At 37.1% G+C, this 16,371-nt stretch overlaps 2 protein-coding genes across 4 annotated transcripts; one reads left to right on the plus strand and one right to left on the minus strand.

Annotated features, from left to right (window-relative positions):
- Positions 1–1,163: 1,163 nt before the first annotated feature.
- LOC130978992 (serine/threonine-protein kinase STY8-like) lies at positions 1,164–9,656 on the minus strand. 3 transcript variants are annotated; one of them, XM_057902330.1, is made up of 16 exons: positions 9,132–9,652; positions 8,260–8,374; positions 7,798–7,949; positions 7,585–7,704; positions 6,821–6,893; positions 6,059–6,169; positions 5,512–5,562; positions 5,111–5,250; positions 4,880–4,987; positions 4,638–4,711; positions 3,893–4,068; positions 3,072–3,167; positions 2,464–2,544; positions 2,288–2,338; positions 1,631–1,771; positions 1,164–1,530 (listed from the first exon to the last, which is right to left on the minus strand). In XM_057902330.1, exons 1-16 carry the CDS (start codon positions 9,311–9,313, stop codon positions 1,504–1,506), a joined length of 1,698 nt encoding a protein of 565 aa, XP_057758313.1. In that variant the 5' UTR covers positions 9,314–9,652; the 3' UTR covers positions 1,164–1,503. The 3 variants fall into 3 exon arrangements, with proteins under 3 accessions (XP_057758313.1, XP_057758314.1, XP_057758315.1); XM_057902331.1 differs by having other exon boundaries at positions 7,840–7,949; positions 9,132–9,649; XM_057902332.1 differs by lacking the exons at positions 1,164–1,530; positions 1,631–1,771; positions 2,288–2,338; positions 2,464–2,544; positions 3,072–3,167 and adding an exon at positions 3,203–3,733 and having other exon boundaries at positions 9,132–9,656.
- A 1,155-nt stretch (positions 9,657–10,811) lies between these two features.
- LOC130981557 (uncharacterized) lies at positions 10,812–13,427 on the plus strand. The gene has a single exon (XM_057905141.1). It carries the CDS (start codon positions 10,812–10,814, stop codon positions 13,425–13,427), a length of 2,616 nt encoding a protein of 871 aa, XP_057761124.1.
- The last annotated feature ends 2,944 nt before the right edge of the window (positions 13,428–16,371 follow it).

The raw sequence follows: 16,371 nt of genomic DNA on the forward strand, positions 1-16,371 counted from the left end.
AATAAATTATTATACATATAATCAATTAAAACGTGTTATTTTTATCAAAATTAAATCAGACAAATTAATTTAACTAAAAAAAATGATAAATTAAATTTTGAATTAATCTAAATTAATATTATTTTTTATATATTTAAAAACTCAAAACTCTAATCCTATGACGGTAAAAAAAGTAAAAGATTAGAATTTATGATTCTTAAAATTAATATATATAATAAAAATATTTTAATTATTTTCTATAATAAAGATATTGTAGTCATTTTTTATAAAAAATAATATTAATTTAAATTAGTTTAAAATTTAATTTACCATTTTTTCAATTAAATTAATGTCTGATTTTATTTTAACAAAAATAATACAATTTAATTGATTATATATATTAAATTTTAATTACTAAAACATATCTTTAAAAAAAAAACTATCTAAGCCATTATATTTAGTGATTATAGAAAGAAATATGGATGTACATAAACTTCATATCTCATACCAAAAGTTTTCTTTTTATATTTTGTATGCCAAGTTTATTTACTCTTTATATGGTATTGAGAAAGTAAGAAATAAAAAAGATGAAGATGCATACTTTTATACACATTATATTATGCTGCATATTTTGAAGATACTGACACGTTTTCTTCCGTAACTAGCTATTTCATTCATATAAGTACATATATTTAATTACACATAAATATTTGTTTTGGTAGGAACATATACATATTTTAAACTAGTGTTTTATGACATATGATCCATTCAATTGAAGACAATTAACATAATTAAAAAAACTAATATAATTGATTCGTTCTATATATTAGTTGTACTTATTCGTACATTATTAGAAAACAAATTAAAAAACTAAGGGCACATAAAATTTTTATTAGTAAAATTTTTTAAATATTTTTATTTAATAAATATAAAACAAATGCATTAAAAATTCAAAAATTTTTATATTTTCAATAAAAACTTTCTTAATTTGTAAACTTAACATATACTTTTAGAATACAAAATAGATAAACTCTTTAAACAATTCTAAATATAAGAGATATTTGACCTACAAATTCGATCATACTCCATATGAATTAAAGATTAGATCGATTCAAATAACTAATTTACAATCCAAATAAGTAGCTCTCCATTCTCCAATGAATTACCCTCTATATATTCCGGTGTACCAGAAAACCCATTTTACTAACCATGTGGAACATAGTATTTCTCTTGTAGAAGAATTTTTACAATGTAATTTAATTCGATTTTGCCTGAGGTCTATAATGTAGTTTAATTTTAACATAATTTTTCCAGGGATATATCAAAAGTATTATCAGCTATAACGTTAGTGTCTCTTTACAACTTTGTATTGGTCAGCTTCTATATATTTTTCTCTCTCGATGCAAAAAGGGAACACAAAAAAAAAAACTCTATAGCTTAGCCAATGAAGAAAAGAGAGTGAAAACCAGATTGATGCCAACGACATGAAAATAACTGGAACTTAAGGTATTTGCACAGAGAATGTCAAGCACCATTAGCTTGTGAATCATTCTGCATGTTGAAGTTGAAATCAGGCCAACGGAATGACATATTTACCAAATACTACAAGCTGAAGTTATGTTTTTATTTTTATATAAGGAATATGATTTACCTCAACTTGTTGTAAAAGATTCTCAAGTTCAACCGTTATCTCCTGGAAACTCGGCCGGTTGCTTGGATCTGCTTCCCAACATCTTTGCATCAAATATAATAGTTTAGGGTGACCATGCTTTGGAAGTTCCGGGCGCAGTCCCTAGAAAAGGATAATCTATTTAGTGCATGTATGCTCCCATAAGCATGCATTCTTTGAACTTAGCATACTTATTTATGTAAAGCCATCTCCTTTGGTAAAGTTCTATTTCTTGTAAGACGCTGTAATTAATGGTTTATAGTCATACATGAGGAAAAATAAGACTTGAAATGATTGCAACTGTAAGATATGACATTCATCTCTAACAAAAAATTGCTAAATAGTTATTTCTCAACAAAAAAAAGGGGTCGAAATTTTTATCACACAATTAATTTGAGGGCATAAATATAATATCAATTGCTGATTAACATTTTTGTTGATTTGATTTTGAATAAGAAAATCCCAGTTCAAGATTTTTGAACAAGAAATAAAATTCTATGTTGCAAAGAAACAGTGTAGAACTGTACATGCACACTGCTAAATTGACATGTACCTTATGGCTCTAATTTATGAGGTTTTCAATTTTAGAATATAATCATTTTGCTTAAACAATAAAGTCTCACTACGAGGAAAGCAAACCTGTCTGACACCCAAGGCAGCTTGTAACGGAGTCATTGTATCATAAGGCACCTGAAATACCAGATGAACGTGACAAAGAATTTATTTATTAACAATATATTTTTATGTCAATCATATTATTCAGGAAAGAAGAATAATGGAATAAACTAGTATGATTTCAATTTATTAGGCCATACCTTTGCCGTCACTAGTTCCCAGAGTACTATAGAAAAACTGAACACATCTGCTTTCTGATCATAAGGCTGATGGTTTATAACCTTGAGAAAATCCGACAACAATAAGATACTGAAAGTAAAGCAAGACTGAGACAAATATACCACATAGCAAGTTCATCAAGTAGTAGTGTGTTTGTGCGCGTGTGTATCAAAATATAGATTTTGATTGATCTGCATTATATTATTACCTTTCAGCCATTTTTCTCATTCAGTCTTAGGTTTTGTAAAGGACCAAAAAAGCAGAGAAAAACACATCATATTCGTGTGAAACAAAGAGACATCATATTCTACAATGTACATGGTGTGTCAAGCAAAGTCAAAACTGGCTAGATAAGCAATTGTGCTTTACGTGTAAGACAACAATGAATATATGTTTACCCTCTCATGAAACATCTTTTATCAAACAAAACAGCAAAGGCAGAACAAAGGAAGAAAATGCACATAAATACACCAAGGAAGAAGCCCATATCCTGCTTATGTAAATATGTACTTGATCAAACTTAGGCATCCATGCAGAAGAAACTTTAAAATTCTGTGGCTTTATTATTATTATAATTCATACGACAAACCTCTGGTGCCATCCATCTATATGTCCCAGTTTCTGCTGTCATCACTCCCTCCTGATTGAGGAAGCGAGCAACGCCAAAATCTGCTACTTTAACAACCTAATATGAAAAGCAAAACATATTTAATAAAATAATTTGATAGTGAATACACACACCCGCCAACAGACAAAAGCAACTATTTCTCAAACATAAACTTAATGTCAATCACAACAATAAAATTTCAAAATTGTACGTCATTATCCACAAATTAATACACGTAAGAGAGGACAGTGTATCTATAAGTTTAATTTGCCCCAAAAATTCAACTAACTAGAATGCTAGTAATGAATCCTGTGAAAGTACTGCAGAGGAAAAACAAGAGAAAATTAGAGACAAACAAGGTTGGCACAAAAAAGCTTTAAAATTAGAGAAAATTCCTAAACATGTCCACCAAAGATTAGTTTATCACCACATAAGTTAGAATACTTGGCATAAAATTATTCTCAAATATATCATAGTAGTTTACCGTATTAATCCTAACGAGGGACTAAATATAGGATGAATTCTGTAACTGTATTGTAGTACAGGATGTATGGTCTTCCACTTTCAGCTCTAAGTTAGGACCACATTTTTGCAAAAAGCATGACATCACACCAGCTCTTGAACAGTCTCAAAATTGAGCAAATCTATGACAATTATTGATGAGGCAAGTAGACATCAAGCCTTGCCTTTACAAAGGAATTCATCTAACATGGTAACAATACACAAGCTGAAAGATAATTGCATGAATATGGATTATTAGTGCTGTTTACGAGATAAAATTATTAGTTTCCATAAATTCTTACATTGTCTGTATCCATCAGCAGATTTGCAGTCTTCAAATCCCTGTGAATTATGTTGTTTCTATGTAAATACTCCATACCCTTGCAAACATCAATTGCAAACTTCAGTAATGGAGATAGCTCCAAGACATTATGGTTTTTGTGCAAGTAATCATACAGACTTCCTCCGGGCATATACTCTGCCAGTATGAAATATGTTTAGATGGATGATAACGATAAGAAAATTGACAACATAATAAGGGATTGGAGATAAAGTGTATAAAAAAATCAGCTAATAATTTCTGAGCTTACAAGGTTTAACTACCACAGTCAAACCAAAACTTATCTAGATGTCTGCCTTCAAATAATTTGTTGGTGTGTGATATGATATACAAGACTGTTTAAGTCTTCAAGAGTATGTGAAAATATATAGCCCCCACGGTGGCTGAAGTAATTTTTCTGAAATCTGTACAAATAGAGGGCATAATTTTATTTTGCGAAAATCCTAAAAGTCTCATCAAAGTAGGTACATATGCACTTTCATCGCCAATGGTGATTGGCCATGCAGTTTTCACATCTGTGCAGGTTACTAAAATTTGGAAATAGCAGCCCCTTTTGGATGGAAATCCAAACATGGGGTAGCAGATGTGCATAACTGCATAAGGTTCGTGTGGCTTGGGCTAGTATATAGTTCAGTTTTGTCATGTGTTAGTAACCCTCATGTCGCAAATGGATATTTTTATTATTTTATCAAAGAACAGATCCATACCTGTTACTATACACAAATTTGGAGACTTTGTACATGCACCAATGAAACGAACAACATTTTTATGGTGCACCTGCCTGCATTCAGTAATACAAAGTCTCTTTACACAAGATCTACAGTGAAAATTATGGAATATGGATAAAGCCAAAATGAGAAGGTTCACCTTTCACAAAATGAATTCATTAAAAAATCCAACAAAAAATAGAAAGAGTATGTTGTGCAGCATAATGTGGCAAATTACTAACTTTAGAATTGTAACTTCTTGAGCAAATTCATCCTCCAAAGCATCATTCAATTGGTCAGATCTCATAACCTTAACAGCAACATCTTGCCCTATATAAACCCCATGATACCTGTGGACAAATCATAATGCCAATTAAAAGTTTAGAACTAAGAATATATATAGAAAGTATGACATGAGAAGGGAAGGGAATAAATGAGAACAAATATTTATACATGAAATGAAACCAACTTACAAATCTCCACAGGATCCAGACGCTATTCTTTCTCCTATCTTCAACAACCTCTTGTCTATCTCCCAATATCCACATTTTGCTTCTGCAGCTAAGGGTTTCTCCACAGCTGAAAGAGAATTTGAAGAGCGTGACCATGATCCCTATGGCAAGGAAGAACATGTGATTAAATGTCATACAGAAAAATTTACTTGAGAATGAGCTAAACAGACGTGTTTAGAGAGTGGTATCCAAACAAAATAATATTAATGATGGGTTGCACTCACAGGGTGAACAAAATATAGGCTCACCTACTACTTTTATTTAGTCATTTTTACAGATTACAACAGATGTTGTTACCAAATCTCATACGTAAAGTTCAAAAAATGAATTTGTAAATACAAAGTCAAGGACACATGACGCACCTCACTTCTTGCAACTGCTTTTTCCATAGCTTCATACAAACCATCTGTTTCCTGAGTACAAGATTGCATGGTCAGCAAACATTATGATGAAACAGAAAGTTCTGTTGTTTGGGAAATAATATCAATACTCCTTAATAATCTACAAGCTCAATTTCAGGCATAAGAGGCATTCATTTTTATCAAATTAGAAGTCAGAGAAGATCATTAGATGTAGTGACTAGGATAGATGCAGCTACAAAATTTAGGATACAAACCAATGCCATTGCCAATACAAAGTGTTCACTAAAGGTCAGATGATACATGATAGCAACACCAAAAATACAGTTGAATCCCCAGGGCAATTCAGAGAATTTTAAAAAGAACAAAAATAGAAATAGAAATGTACATGGAATACTTTATATAATCAATTAAAGAGACATTAGGCATAAACAATAGCATAGATACCTTTATAACGTTTAAATGGGAAAATGCAACAAAGTTACAACAATGATAAAATTTTCAAGGGAGTGGAAACATGGGATGGCATATTTTGCAAGTGGCATCTTACCTCTACTGGCCATCCATCCACCACAAATACATCGAGAGAGTAGCCATCAGTGGTGGAGAAAACATGTGCTTCACGGATGTTAAGCCCAATATCAGACAGCAAAGCTGACAGCTAAAGAAAACAGTACCCATAAAAAAAACCATGCAATACATCAAGTAAATTTCCAGTCATAAACAGAAATAGAATTTCCTGCTTAAAAAATCAACTGAATTAAACAACAATTACACAAAAGGGAATCCCAATTTCCACCTCCAATCGCTTATGTAAAATTCACACCAGTATTCTGTAAGGAGTAAATTAAACATGTCCTAATTGGGCTATAGGCCCATTTTTACTCCTTACATATTCTTAGTCAACACCTGGTCTCCAGTAACGGTAATTTATATTTGGTACTAACTGCTTCCAGATTATGACAGAATACTTTTGTAAGAATCACTTGTCACTATTTAGCGTAAGAAAACTGTATGTGAATTATGAAAACAATGGGATCCAACACCCCACACCATGGCTTCTAGTAACTCATTTTGTCTAGCCTAGGAATGACAGCATGCTCTATATTACCACTTAATAAATCACTCCTAGTGTTGAAATGCATTATATCTTAATTTTGATAGAGTTTCCATTTCATTCCCGTTATTGGTTAAGTTGATATAACTATGGAAGCTAAACTTAAATAGATATTTTAAAGAGAGGGCTGGAGGAAGTAAAGAAAATATATACATTTTATTTTATAAAAAGACAAGGTAAACTTTTCAAACAAACCTGGCTTAAAAGCTTTGGCTTGTCAAGGGTGGAAAATATCACTTCATGGATTGGGAAATTTAAATGCTCCTGCCTGCATTTCACATATGTATTATTTTACATCAAGCAGGTGAGACATAGCATATCAACACTTGCATCAATTTTATTTTAAAAAAATATAGAAAATAGACAAACTCCTACATTTTGAAAATCTATAGTTGATCAATAATATTAATTAGTTTGCTAAACTTTTTTTCTTTATTTCCTTCTTTTATGGAAGAAGCAAAGTTATCATAGAGAAAGAGAAGAAACAGAGTAGAAGTAAAAAGGAGGATAAGGCATCCTCCTAAACTATAGACCAATTCTCCAACATATTGACATTTCTTCATGGTACACATGATTCTTCTATTAGGGTACCAATGAAGAAGAATCTTGCTGGCTGCATCATCCTTTTTCTTTTCCTTTAAGGCCTAACATGCATGCAAAGGACATAGTGGCCTAATTACAATTTGGAAAATATGTTTTCAGCTACAGATAAATCATCTTCGGTGCATCAACTGGACTTTCGAATTTAACTTGCAGTTCAGCAAACAGAACTGCTCAATGCTCATAAGTTTGGAAATAGGTGAAAAGGTAGACAATTCAACTTCAACTAAACTTTTTCTGTCTCTCCAACTCCAAATAGGAAAATATTCTCAGTCCATTCTATGTTTGATGAATTTAACGTCATCGCTCATTTGAAAAAAAGAGTAAGAAATGGCATTATCATTTTGTTCAAGTGATACCTCTGGGATAGGTTGTCTGAAAGAAATCTTTCCTCTATATCCTTGGAATTCTTTCTAACATCCAAATTTAGGCCCTCAAGCTTCGAGCAAGGCTCAAAGTCAGTTGCATGATCCCTTGTCCTACTTATAAGAATGATGTAAATGATGCATTAAGACAAGACATAATTAATATATAATTAATAAATTAATAGTTAGGAAGACCTTTCTGCATACTTGTGTATATATAGAGTACTAAACATAAACTGGATTTCACACCTCTTATGAGAGGATACAGCTCCTCCATTAGTTGCATCATTAGATGGCCCTGGGCTAGAATGAGAACTTGCAATTTCTTGCTCTTCACCATCTGTCTGAGCTGAAATATTCTGTCAAACAAGTGATGGACAAGAAGATTATGTATATTCACAAAAAAATGTAACAATTAACAAAATAACAAATTAAAAAATTCAGAACAGGGAAAGGTAATATTTTTAGCCCTTGGTAAACTCATACCAAAGCAGTAGTTCAAATGGGAACAAGCAACAAATGTTTATTGCTTAGTGTATACATTAAAGTCCAAAATCAGATAAAACCCCCTTATCCAAATCATTCAACGAAGTAGCATTTGTCAGGTCTTCCTAAAGAACCTTAGAAACAATTTCTAGAAACATTTCAAATGAGATAAAAAAGTGGTACCTCCAAGAAGCGTACATGGATGACAGGCCGCTTTTCCGGGTCCCTTGCCAAACTAAGAAGACTCTGATGCAATAGAACATCTTCAGCTCTATCCACATTAACATCAAGCCCATAACTGAAACAACAGCAACAGATGGGATTACAAGTGCACCCAATCTCAAAATACCCATATTTCTGAATCTCCTCTTTCAGCATGTAACATATGAGTGTATCATGATATCCCTTACGCAATCAAATGACTTAATCACCTAGCACTTCATAACGCTAACCTAATACACATTTTAGCATCAATCTGAGGAAGCAAACTGATATTAGTTTCACCACTAAGTCTTCAACAAAACATCAAACTACGAATGCCTCCAAAATGTACTTGTGATGACCGATAGAATGATGCCAAATTAAATGTCTGGCAGAAAGGCAGTTAAACTGCTCCAACATTTTCCCCCTTAAAAGCTGATTACTTTCAAGAAGAGATACTTAAATGCTTCCCAAATTCCGTTATCATTATTAAAAGCTAGCTTGATATAGTCAAAAAATCAAAATACAATAAATCTTCATTCAAGCAAATCCTACTTAATGATCAGCATAAAATGTTCTTCAACACAAAATTCCACCTCGGTAAACTCAAACTGAACCACCAATCATTACGATGCAAAACCATAATCTGCCACGAACTCCATAACAATAATCAGCCATTGAAAGCGCACATAAATGCATGCAAAGACAACAGCAATAACCAAAATTCAAACTGCCCTATCTAAAAATAATAACCGAAAATGAATTAAAATAAATTGAAAAAAAAATGAAGTAACACAAAAACAAAGAAGACAAAAGATTATCTGTTTTTCACCGATCAAATTTTCTTTTCTTACCTCGGAGGCAAGCGATTGAAGTGAGCTTCAAGCAGTTCTCGAAAATCGGGATTCGACACAGCCTGATCGTGGCCGGTTTCCACCAAGCGAGTGTAGACATCGTTCCTGACGTCGTAGTTGCTGAAACCGCCGAACGTCCGCGGCGGCGACGAGCTCTCTCCGACACCTTCAACGAAATCCATTACTCTCTCACACACACACAAACACACTCTTAATGTTACTCTCTGCAGTTTCAGCTCATTCGGCCGAGAAAGAGAAGGAAAATAGAAGAGAAAATGGAAGAGGATTCCGATGAGGAGAGAAAGTGAGCAAGAATCTTTGACTGAAATTAGAATCCGAGTTGAAAACAGAAGAAACAGACGGGGACAGAGGTTGGTAATTTGGGAGAAAAACGGAGGGTAATTTCGTCCTCCACGACCGTACAACACTTACTGGAGAATCGCGTTTTGGAGAGAGAGATCCAGTTAGAGTTAAGAGAGAGCTGAAGATTGAAGAAGTCAGCTAAGAAGGAAAAAAAGGAAACGGAACAAGTTTACATATTATGGGAATTTCCATATTAAAATAAAATATTTTCAGTATATTATTATGCCTTTAATAGTAACTATGGACTTTGGATTTGGATAACAAATACCTACGATTTTTTTTTTTTTTTTTGGTGGCCGGTTACAATAATAAACTAGTAGCAATTATATGTGGAGATTTTTTAATAGAGTAATTGTGTAGTGAACTGTGAAAGTAATTGAAATAAACAGTGCACCATGTGTAATGATATAGATTGACTGATATGATACCTCATAAATATTAGTATTATTTTTTAATAAAAATGTTACTTGCATTCTAAAATCGGTTATAATATATTTATGTATAAATATATATAATTTAATTTATTTTTATTATATATTTTATATTTTTATGTGTATTTTAGATCGATGATTAATTTTAATAATCGAATTTAATATATACTTAACATAATTATAGTTTTAACGTTATATTATTCAAAATTATTTTATTAGATTACATCATAATTAATACTCCACTAAACACTGCAAATTAGAGTATTAGACTAAAGTATGTGGACAGTGAGGTGGGATTACGAAAAGGTGCATTAAAGGTGGGTGGATTATTATTATTATTAGCAGTGTATTTTTTATAAATTAAATGTGCATAATAATTATAAATATAAAATTAATTTAATATAATATATTTTATATTTTAATTAAGGAGTCAATTATTTGAATTTTTAAATAGTAAATTATATATTTTTTAGGGCAAATGACATATTTAAATAAAATCAATGAATTCGTTACGTAAATGTGCAAAACAGAAATATGTTACGTGGTTGTGCAAATTGTTATATTATATAAACCGTGGGAGCCAACCACGGTTCACTATTTGAACATAAACCGTGGCTGGTAGGGACGGTTTCTGGAAGAGAAAAATTGAGCATAAACCGTGGCTACCAACCACAGATTATGAAGGCAAAAATTAAGGCAGAAACCGTGGGTAGCTACCACGGTTTATGTGGACATGAATCTCTTCATAAAACCTTGCTACAAGCAACGGTTTATGAAGGAATGTTACTTTAGATAAAACCCTGTAGCCTACAGCGGTTTATGAGGAGTGAAAATCTATATATATGTTGGTGAGATTCAGGTGCCTGAGCGAGAGATCATTATCATAATGGCAAGTGAGGAGGAGAGTGTTCTTGTTCTAGTGCATTGCTCTGGAAAAATTAAAAAAAGCAAAAGATATGGTGTGAAGTTCACTGACAGAGAACCGGTGAGTGTTTTCATCAGTTCAACAAGCACGTTGTCAGATCTAAAGAACAGCATTTTACAGAAGGTTGGGATTTCTGGTAGCAAGTTTGTGAAGAAGTTGTTCTACAAGATTCCCATTGCAGTTGTCTCGACCCGGGTTCAGTATGACACCTTTGTGCTAGCGGCTGATGAAGACATTAGGGTTCTGTTCCATTGTGTCAGAAGTTTTCCAGAGGTCAGAATACACGAGTTATTCGCAAAGTTGGATGTTGGGGTGGATAGTTCTGGGGCATCAGCTCCATTACATAACTCAAGTGGCGTAGGAGGTGCGTCTTGTTCGATGCCTGTGATAGCACCGGCTGTTCCGCTAGTGGCATCCCCATCATTCGCGGCTGATTTAGATCGATTGGAGGCTGTTGGTTCTGCACCTTTGCAGGATCCAGGGGTCCGTGGGCAGGCATATGAGGTGGGCACCGGTGGAGGCTTGATTCCTGATGTGCAAGGGTTTGGAGAACCTGATCGAGTAGAGAACGCAATGTATGATGATGAGTCTGACCAGGAGCCTGTAGATATCATTGGGGACAGTGATGATGACACAGGTGGCAATCCACCTACACGGCATGGGGCTTCAAGTTCTGGCACTCAGCAATACCCTCCACACTTCTCGACTCTAAACTTGGAGGCTCTGGGTGAACAGGCGGCTGATGGTGGTCCCACAGTTGGTGGGTCTTCTACGGAATTTCAGATTGGGCAGTCATTCCAAAGTAAAGAAGAGGCTGTGTTGAGTGTGAAGGACTACAACATCCGTCGAGGTGTTGAGTACAGGGTCATCGAATCAGATCATCTGAAATATCATGGAAAATGCAAGGAGTTTGGCAAGGGTTGCACTTGGTTGATTCGCGTAGCGCTCCGTGCACGCAAGGGCACTTGGGAGGTTCGGAGGTACAACGGCCCACACACCTGCTTAGCTACGTCTATATCGAGTGATCACCGGCAGCTGGATTACCACGTTATTTGTGCGAGGATTCTTCCGTTGATTAGGACAGATGCTGCGGTTACGGTAAAGGTATTGCAACAAGCTACAGAGGCAGACTACGGTTTCAGGCCTAGTTACAGGAAGGTTTGGCTAGCCAAACAGAAGGCAGTGGCACAAATATATGGAGATTGGGAAGAATCGTATGCGGAGTTGCCACGTTGGATGCTAGGTGTACAGTCTACCATGCCTGGGGCAGTTACTGTTCTGAAGACCTCTCCTGTTCGTGTTGGGGGTGAGGTTGATGAGTCCACGGTGTATTTTCATCGACTTTTTTGGACATTTCCACCGTGTATCGAGGCATTTCGGCATTGTAAGCCCCTCGTCAGTATTGATGGCACCCACTTGTATGGCAAGTATGGAGGGACGCTGCTATTGGCCATAGCGCAAGATGGGAACTCGAACATCCTTTCCATCGCATTCGCCCTTGTTGAGGGAGAAAATGCAGAGTCATGGTCTTTCTTCTTGTCCAACCTACGATCGCATGTGACGCCACAGGAGGGCATCCTTGTTATCTCTGATAGGCACAATGGCATCAAGTCAGCACTTGAGGCACCTGAGACTGGATGGCTACCTCCACATGCCTATCGTGCCTACTGCATCCGTCATGTGGCTGCAAATTTTGCCCTTACCTTTAAAGGTAAGGATGCGAGGAGGATGTTGGTCAATGCTGCATATGCTAAAACTGAAGCAGAGTTTTATTATTGGTTTGACATCATGCGGTCTGAGAATCCGACAATGTGTGACTGGGCCAATCGGATGGAATACGAGAAGTGGACACAACATGAGGATAGTGGTAGACGGTTCGGGCACATGACAACCAACATTAGTGAATGTGTGAATTCCGTGTTAAAGGGAACTCGCAACCTCCCGGTGACATCGTTGGTTAAGCCAACGTACGGGAGACTTGCAGAGCTATTCGTTATCCGTGGACAGACAGCAGAGGCACAACTCGGATCCGGGCAAGAGTTTTGTCAGGCTTTGGTTAAGGCTATAGAAAGGAACATAAGAGAATCAAGGTGCTTCACAGTGACGTTATACGACAGGCATCAATCCGAGTACACTGTGGCCGAGACAACACCGACTGGGAACCTTTCTCTGGGTAGCTACAGAGTTTCCCTTAAGGACCAAACATGTGATTGTGGCCACTTTCAGGCGCTCCACTATCCCTGTTGCCACGCAATTGCTTGTTGTGCCTACTCACGCCTTAATTGGGCCTCCTATGTTCACGAGGTCTATCTTATGAGTGAGGTGTTCAACGTATACAAGCAGGGTTTTGTTCCGCCTATCCCAGAAGGGCTATGGCCCCCCTATGCTGGTCCAACCGTCATTCCCGATCCTAACATGAGGCGTGCAAAGGAAGGTCGTCCGAAGGCAACCAGGATCCGTGGTAGTATGGATCGGACTGCCGATAACCTGCCGAAGCGATGTGGACTATGTCGTCAGCCTGGGCATACGAGGCGGAGCTGTGAGCAACGACTGCATCATGCTGGAGGGGGTTCTTAGATGTTATGAAGTTGAGATTGTTGTCTTTTTTGTTTAAGTTATTTTAGTTACTCTTGGTATAAGTTATGTAAGGTTTGATCCTAAAATGAATGTGAAAATGTTTGTTTAGTGAACTAAAGTGATAATGTTTAACTCAGTTTTTTTTTTACATCAGTAATTGTCATAGATATAAATATATTAAATAATTATCACATACACCTTCGTAGCCATACAGAATGATAGTTTTATAAATATTAATTAAATGGCTAATAATATTTCACATAACACCTAAAACGTTTCACCCTAAACATCATACTAAGAACACAAAACAACAAGATAATAAAAAACATAACTAGTCAGAATCCTCAATGGTATCACTGTCATCATCGTCAAACTGACCAAGAAGATGACCTCCGGTGCCACACAAAAGAGGACGCCTCTCCCTCCTAGGTCTCTGCTCTGGCTCTACTGCTGCTGTCGCTCGGGGAACGACACTGTATGCTGAAGCTGGTGTCCCACCCAACGGGATCCAAGGCTCGTAAGGAGAAGCTGCAGGCTGGTTCAGGTCAACGGGCAACTGAGCCTGAACATCAGTAGTGGGTGGCTGCTGAGCAGTAAAATGGGGATGAACCTCAGGCATCTCTGGTCTATAGTGGGTGGCATCGTCCGCCCTGAGCATGTCTGCTATATCTCTAAAGAACTCTGACTGACTAACATGGTCATCTATGTCCATCCCGACAGCAGCGGTCGTAAAGTCACCAAATGCCTGTGGCTCAAAACTCCCAAACATCTGAGAGCTACTACCGACATCGTACGTGGGCTGATCCATCCCTGTAGCTGAACCACCGACATCATCAGCAGCACCGTGCTGAGTAACCTCATCCTCAACCGCAGGTCCTCGACCACGTGAACGTGCACCACCATCCGGTCCAGGCTGTCGTCTGGCTCTACGACGAGGGACACGATGATCGACCGCATCACCAACCCCAGGAACTGGCTGGTCCTCCTCCATACGATCGACCAGCCATCGCCACTCTCGATTCGTAATCCGGGTGCCTATACGGCGTCGCCGATCGACACGCCTATTATCTGGTCTGTCGTAAACGTGCACCCTGGGGGGGCCTGGGACGACCCTCTGTGAATAGCCTCCTCGGTCAAAACAATCGGCCTCGGATCCTGAAATGCAACATCTGCGGAGAGGAATCTGTGGGCCACACGGCACCACCAGTCCAAGTACTCAGCTGATGGACCGGGGTCAGCGGCTCGCTGGACCGGTATGACTAAATAAAGCCGGTTCTCCCAATGCTCATGCCACTCTCGATAATATCTAGGGAACCATCGGTCTCCACCCCTGCCATCCTTGCCATGTAACCAATCTATGTTCAGAGTTGGGTGAGGAAGATGCTGCACACCGCCGAACTGAGGAATCACCCGATCCACCTGATGCCACTCAATCGCAGCAAAATATATCAGGCTAGTGATGGCCGTCCATAACCTACGGTGCTGGTCAAGTAGTATCTCCGGATGAATAATAGAAGCAACCTCGGCAGATGAATATGGCTCCCACACAAACTGTTTCAAAATAGGACACCTCCGTCAACGCATAAAATAAATTCTACACTATTCCAAGTAAGAGAAAAAACTAAATGACTCACATCCTGGACACGCAATCGATCCAACATAAGGCGTGCAGATAAGACTCTTTGACCCACTGCATCGTTTCTAGGTAGATAAGAAGCCCACCTACAATTACAATTGAAATAATGTCATCACAAAGAAGTAAATAGCTTGTTTAACAAGTAATGAAACCAAAATTATTAAAGGGTACCTCGATGCAAGCGGAAACCCGAATCCATCAAAACCACCAGGTCTCAAGCTGGGAAACCTCCAGAAAATCCAAGACTGAAGAAGCTGCAGTGGCCCGGCCAAGTTAACAACATTTCTGTTTGTCCCACGACAGAGACATCTGTACAACCAGGCAAGTGCCGCCGAACCCCAGCTGTATCTCCCCAACTCGTCCAACGACGCCAAATAAGGCAACCAGCGAAGGTGGACCCGGTTCGCATTTTTGTCGGCGAATAATTGGGAGGACAAGAGCATGACAATATAAGCTCGCGCGTATATACGCACGGTATCCTCGCTAGCATCCGCTGGGAGAACCCGGAACCTCTCATGGAACCATGTGTAGCACACTGTCATCTGCTTTACCTTATTCTGCGGAGGTAACTCACCAAACAAATCGCGAAACCAGTCCCATGCCGGTCTGCCATTTTCCATCAGATTCTCAAAGTCAGTCAGGCACCCACTAACAGGCTCCCCATCGATCGGCAAACCAAGCTGATATGCCACATCTTGCAACGTGATAGTGCACTCACCAAATGGCATGTGGAAGGTGTGCGTTTCAGGACGCCACCGCTCAATAAATGCGCTGAGTAGAGGCTCGTCAACCCAGAACCAGTGACTGTTCAGTCTAGCCAAATGATACAACCCGGCGGTCTCCAGGTACGGTATGATCCGCTCGTGTAAAGGCATATTCTGTTGCCTCCTCACGCCACTAATAACCCTAGTGGGCTGCAATATGTAGGTAAAAAAACCCCTCAACATACGACCAATACTAAACAAATCATATTCCATTTATAAAAAAATTTAAATAAATATAAACATATGTTTTCCATTTTCTTTTAGATTATACTAAGAAAGATCACGAAAGCCAAAATAATGATAAAAATACCAACAACAATAACTCAACTACGAATAACAGCATTTACGAGACCAACACCTACAGCTACTAATAAAAATAAAGGTAATACTGATAACTACGATTATCATAATAGTAACAAAATTAATAATCTAAATAAATAATCATCTAAACAATACTAATAAAATAAATTGACTCAATTAATAATGAAACAATAATATTTACTATATAAATAATAAGAATAATATTAACAATATTTATTGTATA

The sequence above is a fragment of the Arachis stenosperma genome, chromosome 5 (assembly GCF_014773155.1).
Source record: "Arachis stenosperma cultivar V10309 chromosome 5, arast.V10309.gnm1.PFL2, whole genome shotgun sequence".
NCBI classification, from domain to species: Eukaryota; Viridiplantae; Streptophyta; class Magnoliopsida; order Fabales; family Fabaceae; genus Arachis; species Arachis stenosperma.